The sequence below is a fragment of the Pagrus major genome, chromosome 19 (genome assembly GCF_040436345.1).
Source record: "Pagrus major chromosome 19, Pma_NU_1.0".
In the NCBI taxonomy this organism is placed as follows: domain Eukaryota; kingdom Metazoa; phylum Chordata; class Actinopteri; order Spariformes; family Sparidae; genus Pagrus; species Pagrus major.
Genome location: NC_133233.1, coordinates 11865897 through 11879678, shown reverse-complemented (window position 1 = coordinate 11879678; position 13782 = coordinate 11865897). Strand labels below are relative to the sequence as shown.

The following is a 13782-nucleotide window of genomic DNA, read 5'->3' as shown; positions in this document are numbered from 1 at the left end:
TTTTTCCCCCTGTGTGACAAGGTTTTTAATTTAGATAATCATTGTGTAGTCTGAGATTTTATCTGAGTGGCATATTTAAACAGAGGTCACTGAGGTCACACTGAGGGAGACGATGTATACGGGACGTTCAAATGTGCCTGGAATTAATTTGCCGAACAATTGGCTTTGCCTGTCTACTTAAGACTGACAGAGATATGATCGACAGAAACGTAATCCAATTAAAAGCACACATGCGATTTGGCAAACCGGAAAGTCTTGCGCGATCAGCCAATAGGAACGTGGCAGACACCGAAGAGGCTTGTCTGGAATGATCCGCCGACGAATAGGATTGAGAGTTTTACGCCCGCAGTGATACATGACTCCGCCCCCGGCTTCCATTTCTGAACTGAAGGGACGCCGCCGCTCTCGCGTAGAGTCCTCGCCTTTTTTATACACTCATTTAAGTAAATAAACTAGGTTCTCTGTCGTAATTTAGGACCGTTGCGTAAAGGTAGCGAGTGAAACCGGAGTCCGTAGTAATCGTGGCATGCAGTTTGAGTACTGGCTGGGACTGTAGCTAGCATTTTATTCCCCATTTTAACTTTACTAAGCGGCGTTTTCCGCCGTTTTTTTCTTTTCGCCGCCCCGCTCACTCTACCCCCTTGTGTGTGAGTAGGGGCCTGCAACGTTGGTTTGGCCACGAGGCGTGTTGGTAACTTCACAGTTGGAACAGGGCGATGGCGGAGTTCGGTAACGGACTGGCGGAGGAATCTCTACTAGATTCAGACCCCGGACATCCCGAGCTGGAAGACCCGGGTGTCGGTGACGAGGAACCGGGGTTAGAAGAGGGAGAGGCCGCAATTGAAGACCCGGTAAGTGAAGGGCATTGTTTCGGCTGTTAGAGCCCACATGAGCACCAGGACACACGTTATGGCCCAATCGGAATAGTAAATGAAAACAGGCAACCGATTTGGTGTTATTTTTTCCACAAATCTTGGGTCACATGCCGTGTGCGTTGCTGCTATCGCCAGGGTAATATCAACCGCCATTGTGGTTCACGCAGTGCAGTAGAAATGGGTGGTGACATGCGTGATGTCGGCAGCCATCTTGGCGCAACAGCGGTGCCAGTTTCTCTGCGCCAGGGAGCAGCTCGAGCCGTTGGGGGGTGAATCCTCGTCGCAAAAAAAATGCGAGACGGAGATGCAGGAGACAGTTAGGGGCGAGGGTGGGACAGGCCGCCGCCATTAGCCGCCGCTGTGCGAGTCTACCCGCTTTAGAAGGCGACCTGCTTACGGTAATGACATTTTTCTAAATTCCATTTAACTTGACCATTGTGCTGGCTGCTGCTGCTGCATTTCAAGCACCGGTGTGTGCACAAGCAAATGACCAACCGTCAGCAGGCTAACATTAGCTTATCGCGAGCAGCAGCATCAAGTGCTGCAGCCAAGATGACCAGAGGACCTGTCAACCGTAATGACTAGTCACGAGATATAATGCGGACTTTGCACCTTAAGCTGCTGGGACCTATTACTATTAGCCTGTCTGCTAGATTTAGTACAATGCGATGACAGGATTCTGACTGGCTAACAGGCTAGCTGAATTTAACAAAGCTAGGGTGGAGATGGCAGACATGCACCTGACCATCTTTGTCATTTATTTTGGACGACAGTTGGTTTCGCGCATCAGTGGCACACAGGATTTGCTGTGACCTGTGTAATGGTTCAAGATGCACAATTAGCGTTTGTCGGCCTAATTTAAATTTTCTGACACCACCTGCACACAAGTGCATTTTTTCCCTGGGAATGCCTTTGCAGCATGTCCAGGTGGGCTGTAGTGCTGTGTGTCGGGCAGCGAGAGCGCGGCATACAACGCAGAAACAGGGGGTTGCGGTATTTGAGGGGCTGGGTTTGCATCCTTCAGTGTTTTTGCTAGGACAAGGAGAACGAGAGAAGGGAGGGGAGTGAAAGAGCTTGCACTGAATATGCGACAAAAAACGGAGCTCCAACGTGTCCGTGTCGGAAGGCTTATTTTAACAGTGTTTCTGTGAATGTGGATCACTCTCTCTGGTTTAACGTGCACTATAACGCATGAAGCTGGAGGTTGTTGACATCTGATGTGCCAGATTATCAGGCACATGGATATAATAGGACTGAGGGAAAGGATGGTGCCATTATTATCTCGTGCGGTATGGCACGGTGCAGTTTCTACTCTCCTCTGGTTAGAAGACCTGAATTTTATATGGGCTGTCTGTGTCAGTGCACCCAGTTGCACAAAGAGCCTTTACATTACAAATCCTGTCAGCACAGGCAACAGCCCTGGATGGAGCTGGAATGACTCCCACTGTGCTGCAGTGCACCACAGTCAGACAGGAGGGTCCGCTCCCACGTGAGGACACAGCCATCTCTGTATTCACCACAGGAATATTGAATTTTTTGGCAGTGATTGTTTGGTGCGGTTCAGTTCAACTTCTGGTCTCAGACCTGATCGCAAACACAGCCCCAAATGCATGCCCCAAAATGGCTCTTAATTAAATTTTAATTATATTAAAGCTGCAGCAAATCAAGTGTCTTATTGATTGACATGAGAAATATGTCCAGAAATATTGATATTATAACATAGAAATATAAGTACGTATTCTCATTATGTGTATTTTTGCATAGCAAACAACTTGAAACAATGAATGTGTGAAAATCTGTATTGATTGTCTTTGTGTTTACACATGTTTTTACTCGTTATTTGGGTTCTGCGCTGTATCTTTTTGGCCCAAATGTGCCCAAAGTTTGTCAAATGCAACTAAATATTTTCATTGGGCACAAATTTAGCTGGTCTGCTTCAAGAATGTAGCCTGTAAAAAAATATTTTAACTAACAACTAATGGTAGTGCAAACAGTTGCATTTGAACAAATGTTGGCATATAAACATATTTTATGTACATTACCATTATGACATTATCAGTTTCTAGCAGGATTTTATATTCATCTCTTTAATTTCTTGTTAGAAATCAGTCTTTTGAATGCCGACTCTGAACACTGGCTTTATACTCAGTGAGTAGTGAAAGGAAATTTTGAAAACTGAGCGTGCTTTACTGATTCATCAAGTTTTGCCTTATGTTTTATATGCAACTCAATCCTATCATGTCCTGAAGAGACACTTTTTAAATGCTTTTAAGGTTAACTTTGAAGTTTTACGAGGCAATTACTGCCAAATGTAGACTGGGTGGATGGTAGAAAACACCTTTTTAAAACATGAAGGTGAGAAACATCACAGCTCTAGTGAAGGTAATGGACCAGCCAGACAGGACTCTTTTTAGATGAAAGTTGTCCCAATGTGTTGATTTTTCGACTTGGGCAGAACCACACACAGACTCGCTTCTATTTAGATTGAGACTGTGTTATGACAGAACCATATCTTCCCTCGGGTGCAGCTGTCAGTGCGGTTGTCAAAGCGGGTGTTAGTGTAACATTTGTAAATGATTACATTTTCATGGATAGATTTGGCAGGAGGTCTGTATTTGTGAGCGGTGCATAGCAGTCACCCACATTGTGTGGTTGTATTGTGCTTATGATGGACTGACAGCTCCAATGGAATTTGTCTCTGTGTTGCAGGAGCTGGAGGCAATCAAAGCCCGGGTGAGAGAGATGGAGGAAGAGGCAGAGAAGCTGAAGGAGCTACAGAACGAGGTGGAGAAACAGATGAATCTCAGCCCCCCACCAGGTGCGTTTGTTAGACGAAGACCTCGTCTTTCTTCCCATCTGTCCACATTTCCTATCTCTCTCTCTACTGTCAAATTATCCAATGGAGGAAGAATACCAGAATCTTGAATTAATCATATTGTCTGCTTTTGTGCATACTTAAAAAATATCCCGCACAACAAATTACTTGCTGCAACCACTTGATACCAAACTGACAGTTTTACCTTTTTAAAATGTTGTTTTTTAAAGATATTTAAGATTTAATTCAGGCTTGAATATTCAGATAAATTTAAAGTCAGTAAGCAAGTTTTGAAAACAAAAATACAAGAAACATAATAATGATGAAAGAATGTACTTATGCAGTACTTAAGAACTAGTCTAAAACACTACAACCTTCAGTTCAGATTTTTAATTTAAGAGCCTTTGTAACCTTACACCAATTTCAGTTATTACAAAAACCTGCCAGCGTCTCTCAGCTCTGACCTCAAATGGGATATGTAATGTTGCGTTCAGATCTGCACTTGATACACAACTTTTCCATTCTTGTCAATTGAATAACGATAACGTTAATTGCGAATAACTGAATAGTTTGGTTTTAATTTTACATTACATGCTCATGTAGATTTGTATTTTCTCCTCTCCCCTGTGCAGTCGGCCCCGTCATCATGTCCATCGAGGAGAAGATGGAAGCAGATGGCAGATCTATTTATGTCGGAAATGTGAGTAACTGTCTCTCTGTTGTCTCATACACAGACGCTATTTTGGCCACATTGTCATGTTTCCGTTTACAGTTCTTGGGATGACATCCACCAAAAATTATTGAATTCTTAAAGAAAAAGTCCCTACAAAAAACAAACCCCATTTGATCTTTTGCAAGGTTTTAGTGGTTTTAAAGATTGAACAGTTTGTTTCTGAGTCTGAAGATTGGTATCAACTTTGTGCATCTGGACAAGTTTTGAAATCCTGCAACAAATGCTTGATTGGATTACAGTTGTGGTTACTCCAGGACTTTATATAGATTTTAGTTTTTAAGTATTCAGAGCACCTTCAAGATATTCTAAATGTATGTTATATTTCAATGGCTGTACAGCTTTGCTGGCAAATGAGTCCCAAGTGCATCGATCTGGTTGTGCCAAAATGGTGTGGAGTACGATTACCACAGAGCTGATCTCATAAGAACATGGAACCATCTTCCACTTTCAGTCTGCTGTGTGTCTTTTAGCAAACAATGGCTTTATCTTGGCTACTCTGCCATAAAGCTGTGACTACTAAAACCCTACAGTTGCTTTATGAACACTGCACAGTGTCTCCAGTCTCAGCCATGAAACCCTGTTGGTTCCTCAGAGTTGCCTTTCGGTAACTTCACACTGACACTTTTTTAGGCCAGCCTCCTGCTGACAGAATTAAAGTGGCAGAGTTATTATCATATTTTTTTAGGATTAACTTTATTGACCTTATTTTCACAATTTAAGGTTTCATTTTAGGAAATGTACTAACCAGCAGTTTGAGCTTACAGATGCAGGTACCATTAACCTGTGATCACTGTGATTGCACAAAGGTGATCTCACTTGATTTATAACCTGGCTCAATAACTCTCCCCACACCTGTAAAATTAATGGGGTGAATTCTTCCAAAACAATGGGTTTGCTTAACCTTTGGGTGTTAGAGTGTTTTGTAGACAGAGTTTTATTTAGTTTGTCAGGGACTTCTGACCTAATTTAGTGTCAAGTCTTCAATGTACTGTGATTTCATGCAATAGAAACTCCAAGAGGGAAATGCTTTATGTAGAGACCATACTTGACAGTTGCATTTTCTGTCTCTATAGTTTTTTGTCTTTCTTTTTTTGCCTCAGTCTTTGATACATTTTAGAACAGCCTGTCTTATATAAAACATTTGATTCTTTGTCCACCTCGTGTCTTTATAGATATACATTGATGTTAATATTAAAGCGTAAGCTGATGAAAACTTATTTAAATATTGATTTTAAGTGGAGCAGCTCTGCTCATGTTAAACTTCATCCTCTCTTTCTTCAGGTGGACTATGGTGCCACGGCAGAAGAGCTCGAGGCCCATTTTCATGGCTGCGGCTCAGTAAACAGAGTCACCATCCTATGTGACAAATACACAGGGCATCCCAAGGGGTAATACACTGTCACTTAACTGTACCTTTTCCTTATCCACCGGATGAATCGGTAGAGGGGTGGTTATCAGAGTCGTGTGTTGCAAATATACGAAAGTCACACTGTTTGCGGAGAAACAATACAAAATCCTGCTGTGGGTGGACAGCTTTGTGTGATGCATCAATACAGATTATGTAGTTTCACCAGAGCTGGGTGGTTGAATTTGCTTTTGTTAAAATAAAGCTTGGGCTCAACAGTAACAGTTGGCTGGGACCAGATTTGAAACACAAACATTTTGTGAGTTCTGCTGGCAACTTTCTTGTCATTTAAAAAAAGATAATAAAAAAGCTGATATCTGTTGCTGTCAGCATACAGTCTTCTGTACAGATAAATAAGTCACATTGAATCCCACCAGGACTAGCTTTTAATGTCATACAAACTGTTGATCACCATTAGGAGAAAGTTTTCCTTTACCATTTAGATTTTTTGATCTATAAATACATAAATATTAGGTATGTCTGTAATAAAGAAAAGTACTGGAGCTGTCGTGTTGCACGTTGCTGCTATTTTATTTGTATTTAAATACTTCTGACTGATTATTTCTCCTTCTTCAGGTTTGCCTATATTGAGTTTGCAGACAAAGAGTCTGTTAGGACAGCCATGGCTTTGGACGAGTCCCTTTTCAGAGGAAGACAGATAAAGGTGAGACATTTTCACATTTCAGCTTCATACTGGAAGGTCCTCACAGTGAAATTTAGGTAATTAACATGTCTGAATGAAAAGAAAAGTGACACTGTTGTGAGAGGAAATGAGGAAAGAGCAACATGGCCGTTTAATTTTCTCTTAGCAAGAAGCACAAACAAGCTTTCTCTTCCTGTATTCAGAAACTATGGCTTCATCATTGTGAGTTGTCAAACCCAAAATACTTTTTTCAAAATAAACGGAACAATGATACCGATTTAATTACAATGACTGCTGCGGCAACAACACCGTGGCAGAATAGAGACTGTTGGCTACATTTAGCTGATACTGAAGCTTGGAGTGGCAGTGACAGACCACTCTGCCAGTTCTGGTAGGTTTGGTGGGTTTGTTCTGATTGTCTGAGAGGGTACAGTCTCCTTTGTACTTGAAATCTGGTCACAAGTTCTAACATCCATTCTTGTTCTACACTAACCGGTTTGTTCAAATTGAAAACAAGCTCTGTTAGCTTTTTTAATGATGACTTTTTTGATTAAAAGTTTTCGCACTATTGACACTTGCTGTTGTGCAGTTTGGTTTGAATGAAAAGGTTTCATAAACTTTTGTCACTGTGGTACATGATTTGAAACACTGATATAAAATATTTTATCTAAACTTTAACTACAAGGAACTTTAAAGTGGTTGGGAAACACTTGATGTTTGATGTTTAATCTTTGCTTGATTCTCGCTCCCCAGGTGGGCGCCAAGAGAACAAACAGACCAGGCATCAGCACCACAGACCGCGGCTTCCCACGGGCTCGGTTCAGGTCACGGGGAGGAAGCTTCTCGTCGCGTGCACGCTACTACAGCGGCTACACACCACCCAGAGGCAGAGGACGGGCCTTCAGGTGAGCTGACGCCGAGACGCCTCACTTTTGACACTGTGGGAGAACACAACACCTGCATGCACTCCACCTCACTCACTGTTTTACACTGAAGGGAAAGGACAGGACAAACAAGGCAGACCATCATGACCAGCTAGAATTAACAGCTGGTGTTATGGATTTATATGGACTGCAGTTATGATGAATTTTATTGCCATTTGCTGCACAGATGAGGGACTTAGCAAATTAGAATATTCACCGCTTTGGCCCTGGGTTATAGTCAGGGTTTACACTGACCTCTTCTCATATTTTACCACAAGAACAGGATGAGGAAGCTGATCATTCCATCGGAGGAATTACTGATCACATCCTTTTCATATACTAAATAGGAAAACGTGCATGGAATTAGGGATGGGGTTCATTAATCAGAAACTCTATGACCAGTATAGTTGTAGTATGCCCTCTCCCACTGGAGAAAATGAGAGTCTGTACCACATTCTGCTGGTCCTGCCCACAGCAACGAGTCTGAGTGTGAAGCTTTTTAATTAGTTGACAACAATTTTTGGCCAACAGACTGATTGAGGATGGCTCAATCAGTCCAGTGGATGACATTTGTCACCTTTCTTTGGTGCAGATTGTTGTCCAGGTGTTCTGCGTTTTCACTGAAGATGTAATTGGATGGATAGAATGCTGTAAGAAAGGTTTTTGGGCACATTGAACAGAGCAAGAAAATATGTTGAGAACAGAGATGGAAGAACAAAATTCCTTCCTGATTGGGTAGAATAGAGAAGGTAGGTGCAGACGGGCCAAAAAAATCGATCTGAGCTTTGTCATTGAAGAGGAGGTAACATTTCCAAAGGTCTTTTACACATTTATTCTTAGATCTGAATTCTGTGTGCAGTGTGTAAATGTTAGTTAGTCTCAGATGTGTTGGAACATAAACCATATGTCATCATGGTATTGACTTTATTGAGAGATGGATTGGATTAGACACCAAAATAGAAACACAGGAGCACAAACATGTCATGTAGTCAGGTTAGAAATCACATCAGTTGTGGGACGGAGGGGCTCATTGCATGCCACATCACATATAACCATTTCAGGAGAGGCAAACAGACTCGGTGCACATCAGTTTGTTCTTCCCAGGCTGGTCATACACAACGTTTGGGTTAGTGCCAATGCAATCTCCTGCAACTTAATGATAACAGAAAGTTACTGGTGCAAAGCTCTGGTGGCTGCACTGAATGGATCTCATTTCTTTTGGAGAGATTGGGATGTCAATTGTAATTTTATGGCAGGAGGGAGCATTTAAACGAGAAGTTCTGGCTGTGTGATGATCAGTACAGTGACCTGCAGCATTGTAGCAGTTGTGTTGGATGCTCCGTCTCATCAGTGTTATGTTCAAAAGCTGTTTCAGTGGGAAATTTCCATGGTGGTGCTTGTAGTGTTTTTGTTTGTTTTTATAGACCTGTTATTGTGATACACATTGGACAGAAAAAGCCTGGTGTTGATCAGAGTCTTGTGCACTGGGTTTCTGGTGGCTTTCTACCTACACTGTTCGATGGTCTTAACTTCAGAGCTCTGCAGTGGGGCCCTGTGAGTCTGTGTAGTCTAGTTTCTACTGAAAGGCCACATGGGGTTTGTCACTGCAAACTTTGAGTGTTTACAGCATGTGATTAAAACACTTGGCAGATAACTCGAGCTGCACCGTTTCTATAAATGAGATGATGCAGAAATAATCTGAGAGGCTGTTCTGAGCGTAAGTGAAATACATAACCTAGCACTCATTTGTGTAAACTGTGGCTATCCTCTGAAGGCAGCGAGAAATCAAGGCTACACAATAAACTCCATATAAGCCCCACTGAGCTCTATCAGTGGGTCCATCTTGTTTATTTTTCTGTTGAGACTGAGAAAGGAGGTGTGTTGCCAAACACGTTGATCAGCATGCCAACTTCCCCACACATGCACAGAGCTGTGAGACGGAGAGATTCTGATTTGGTCACCCTGCAATGCATCTGGAACCTTAAGGCCTTGGATATAGCTTATTACTTAATGTTCAACAAAGAACGCTCTCCAGAAGAGCTAGCCCCTAACGGGGCTATTTTGGAAAGAGCCTTAAGACCTTCATGCAGAGGTCTTTATTTCAGTGATTTAACACTTTGCCAAGTTCTTCCTACAAGCTCCCTTTTAGTCCATTTTATCTCCTGTGTTTCTCATGTTTCATTTTCGCCCTTCCTCTTGACTCGAGTATTTGTGCAATGAACTCCCATTTCAGCGAGGCTGCCTTTTTAAAAAACCACAAGAAAGGGTTACATCTCTATTCATTCCTTTGTGTGAGAAAGTGTCTGAAACTCAAGGTCAGAATCTCTCTAATCGCTCTGTGTACTTACTCCAGCCACTCCCACACATACCAAGAAACCCTAACCCTGCCAGTTTACTCACTGGGATTTGGCCTGAGCTGCAGGACAAGGCACACAAAGACATGGGGAGAAGGGGAGGAGAGCTCAGAGGGTTTTTTATATTAAATCAAGTCTCCAGAATATGAAAGTACTGCTGTCTATGAGTAGTTAATTAGCTGAAAGACTTACTTGCGTTTAACTTTAAAGGCTTCAAGTTAGCTTGTTGATTTGAATGTATCGTAACACGTATTGGGACTGTTGAACTTTAAAGTTCTGTTTGACTTATTTGCAGTTATTCCAGGATAATTGGGTACAATTTGACATCCCATCCAGGAGAATAGCTTTAAAAACACACTCACAAGTTAACGGATACAGAGTGAGCCAGGGTGAATGGAATTTGTGGTGTTGCCAATATTAATCTAACTGTAAAAAAACTGTCAAAGAATCACGGAAAACACCCTCAAGAGTATTACTGATAACTACATAGTGTATCTTCCCATTATCTCACAGCATCAGTAAAAATGTAATAGTCACCCACAGGGAGTAGCATGCAGAGAAGCAGAGTTGTTCCACTTGAACTGGCCTTGATCACTTCTTGCAGAGGAGAGCAGAAGTGCTGTTTAGTTGCTGCATCAGGAATTCATCGTTATTCTACTTAAGTGCTGCAGTTGAGCAGAATCAGGCTCAGATCTGAACCACATAACACTTTTTTTTTCCACTGGTGCCTTCTCTTGTTGCGGTAACACATCCATGGTGACGAAAAACACATGGTGGGTTCAGAATCTTTGCATTGACCCGTGCTTGGGAAGATTTCAGTGTCTGGCTGTGGTCCTGCATTCACAGTCCAAAGGGATATGTTTTATTAAAAGTGTTGATTGGCTTTGTTTATAAGAAGTTTAAGATTGAACAAGGCCTCAGTAAGTGTTGCAGTGGGGCCTGATCTGCCAGAATTTAATGAGATTAAAAGACAACGCAGCCAAATATCGGCGTTTCTCTTGCACCTCTAATCCTCGCTGAAAGCCAGAGAACAAAGGAAATCCTTAATGTTTGGCCTCTGGTTACAAAAAGTATTTCCTCTAATTTAACAATCATTTAACATCATAGTTCTCGTCATCTTCCCAAGTTGGCGTGGTGAAAGCAAAGATTTTGATGTGAGCCAGAAGAGACACGTGATGTGGAAAACCTTTGTTGGTTTTTCTGTGCTTTGAATGTTGAGTGTATGTCCTTGCATGTACAGGAACCCCCACAGACACATACACACACAGAACATATACTCCAACTCAGATTCACCTTTCCAGCGTTCACTCCCAGAAACGAGGGTTCATTACTGCAGCCTGACCTCAGCATCTAGCCTAACAACCACTGGTTTCAGTCCCAGTGTGACCTTTTTGTGTTTTGTTGCCACTGAATGATGATGTGTGTGTATGAGATGGAGGAGAGGTTGCAGAGTGTTTTGAGTGTATAATGATGATGTAGTGTTGTCCCCCAAATTGTCATGTGTGCGTTTGTGTGCGTGTGTGTTTATGTGTGCACCGTGTCCCGCTGGGGGTATATGTGTGGTGCTGTTTGTCCTCCAGGTCTTTCCCCACAGTGACCCCAGAGGCGGCTCTCGCAGAGAGAGACAGAGAGAGAGAAAGAGGGAGAGAGAGTGCCTTTGCTGTCCCCTCACACCCACACACTAATCATTATTCTCCTATCTGGAAATCAAACTTTTCCTCTCTTGACAAAGCTGCTTTCAGCTTCTTCCAGCACTGTAGTCTATCCTTCCAGATTGATTTGTTGTAACGCAAACACCTCGTAAGCTCAAAGGCACAATACCGTTAAGATGGTATGTCTATTTAGTGATTTGTGAATATGTCCTAAACATTCTGTCATTCGTTTTGATATCTATAAATATATGCTTTCCCCCTTCAGTTTACTTCTTGGACTGAAGTTTCAGCAGACCCTTTTCTGTGCCCACAGTCACACACATACACATTATCTATTATACTACTATCACACCAGGAAATTGGTGTCCGTCTTCTTAAGCCAACCAGAAAAAAACTCACCCTCTTTTTCTCTCTCTTTTCCAGGGGCCGAGGGCGAACAACATCGTGGTATTCCCCTTACTAAACACCCCCTCCCTCCCCAACACTCCCTTACTATCAACCCTCTCCCCCCTCTGTTCCCATTTAAAGAAAAAAGAAAAAGAAAAAAAAAAAAAACCACACAGTGAAAAAAGTCCTCCCCCTCCCCAACAATAAAAGAAGAGAATCCCAGAAGAGAGAAAAAAAGACAAAAAAGGAAAAAAAAAACTCCTGGACAGAGAGACTGACTGGCCGCAGTGTGCGATTGTGTGTGAGCGTGCGTGTGCGGAGGTTGATGCGGTCACCCCTGGTAAGGTATAAGTTGGCCATTGGGGAAAGAATACGGTGGCAGATATCTCTACTTGTTTTCTGTTGGTTTTTGGGGGAGGGGGGCGGGGAGGTGGGGGGAAAAAAAAAGAGAGAGAAGATGATGGTATCTCAGGCTGCAGATGTGTCTCCTTTGGTCTGGCTGTGACCTCCTGCTTTCACACCATCACCAACACGGCCCACCCACTCACCCTCCACCACCACCAAAACAAGGGAAAAAAAAGAAAAGAAAAAAAAAAACGTGGGGGGAAACGGCAACAAGAAAAGATACTGTATTCATTTTTTTGTTTGTTTTTAATGTATCGTACATATGTGAAGCTTCCACTAGCCAGAGTATTTGTTGTGTTTTAAGTTTGTGGTTTGGAGTATATCATTACCTACCCACCCCACCCTCCCCCTCAACCCCTTTTGTGTCTGCCGTTCTCTTCCCCTCTCACCCTCGCTGCATTTTATAACTCATGCTTTCTTCCCCCCTCCTCCCTTCCTCATCACACCATGGATTGTGTTTCTCTCTGCTCTCTGGGCAGTGATGGACCTTCAGTGTTCAGTGGAATCGTACATACATAGATGAATTTTTTTGTTTTGTTTTTTTTTTCCTTTTCCTCATGGGCGGGGCTCTTTGTCGTGCTGCCACCCCTCCACCGCTCGTCCATACCTGTCATCTCCACCTCAGGCATGGCCCAAGCTCCTTTTATTCTTTTGACAGGCATCAATGTTTTTATTTCGTGCAAAACCCCCTGCACCCCCCCTTCCCCTTTTCCCCCTCTCCCCCTCTGTGCTCCCTCTCCTCCTCCCCCCTCTCCCTCCCCCCTCCTCTCTCTGTATATTAGACCACTTCTTGTCGTTTCAGGTTTCAGGACCAGTGGAGGCTGACGACCCCTCCCCAGGTGGCGCCGGCCCCCCCCACTGTCTCCGCAGCGTCTCTCTCTCTCTCTGCTCCCGCTATGCACACTCACCCCATCCTGTCCGTGTGGGGGGGCGGGGGAGGGGGGCAGGGCGACCACAGGCCCGCCGCAGGGGGCATTTACTACAACAGCAAACGCTGATGATGCTTTTAGTCCCTTTCACACTTCAACTCATGACACACACACACACACACACACACACACACACACACACACACACGGACGACAACAGACACACACACACACACCTGTTCAACACACACCACAGCACACTGCAGGCGGCACTTAACAGGCAGCCAACCCAACACATGATTTATATACAGAGAGCTGAAGCCAACATAGCTGAGTGGCAGGCAGGCAAGTTTGCGTGAGAGTGAGGAAGGCAGGACCAGAGACGAGGGTGTTTTTTGGGGTGTACAGTGCGGACCTTAAGGCGCCCCCTTTCTCTGACGACGCGCAGTGCAGTCACGGCTTGTCTGAGGAAGGCTGACGAGCTAATGGCATTGATTATTAATTTAATAAATGGAGTGGGCCGGAGCTGTTATTTTAGGGCGGGGGAAAGTCAGGGGTGGGGTTTGTGTGGAGACTTTTTCTTTTTTTGAAAAGGGGGAGTGGGTTTGAACAAATGTTTTGCTTTTTTTTATTTTTATTTTTAACCCATGAGTCTGTAATTAGGAAAAAAAAAAATAAAGACATTGTGTAAAAATGAGACTGCGTCTGTGTGAGTTTGTCC

General features: G+C 43.2%; 1 protein-coding gene across 2 annotated transcripts; it reads left to right on the top strand.

Annotated features, from left to right (window-relative positions):
* The first annotated feature begins 383 nt into the window (after window positions 1-383).
* On the top strand, window positions 384-13281 carry pabpn1 (poly(A) binding protein, nuclear 1). Of its 2 annotated transcripts, none has more exons than XM_073488249.1 (7): window positions 384-851; window positions 3585-3693; window positions 4323-4390; window positions 5705-5811; window positions 6405-6492; window positions 7225-7376; window positions 11824-12004. In XM_073488249.1, exons 1-7 carry the CDS (start codon window positions 717-719, stop codon window positions 11861-11863), a joined length of 699 nt encoding a protein of 232 aa, XP_073344350.1. In that variant the 5' UTR covers window positions 384-716; the 3' UTR covers window positions 11864-12004. The 2 variants fall into 2 exon arrangements, with proteins under 2 accessions (XP_073344350.1, XP_073344349.1); XM_073488248.1 differs by lacking the exon at window positions 11824-12004 and adding an exon at window positions 12995-13281 and having other exon boundaries at window positions 632-851.
* Window positions 13282-13782: the final 501 nt, after the last annotated feature.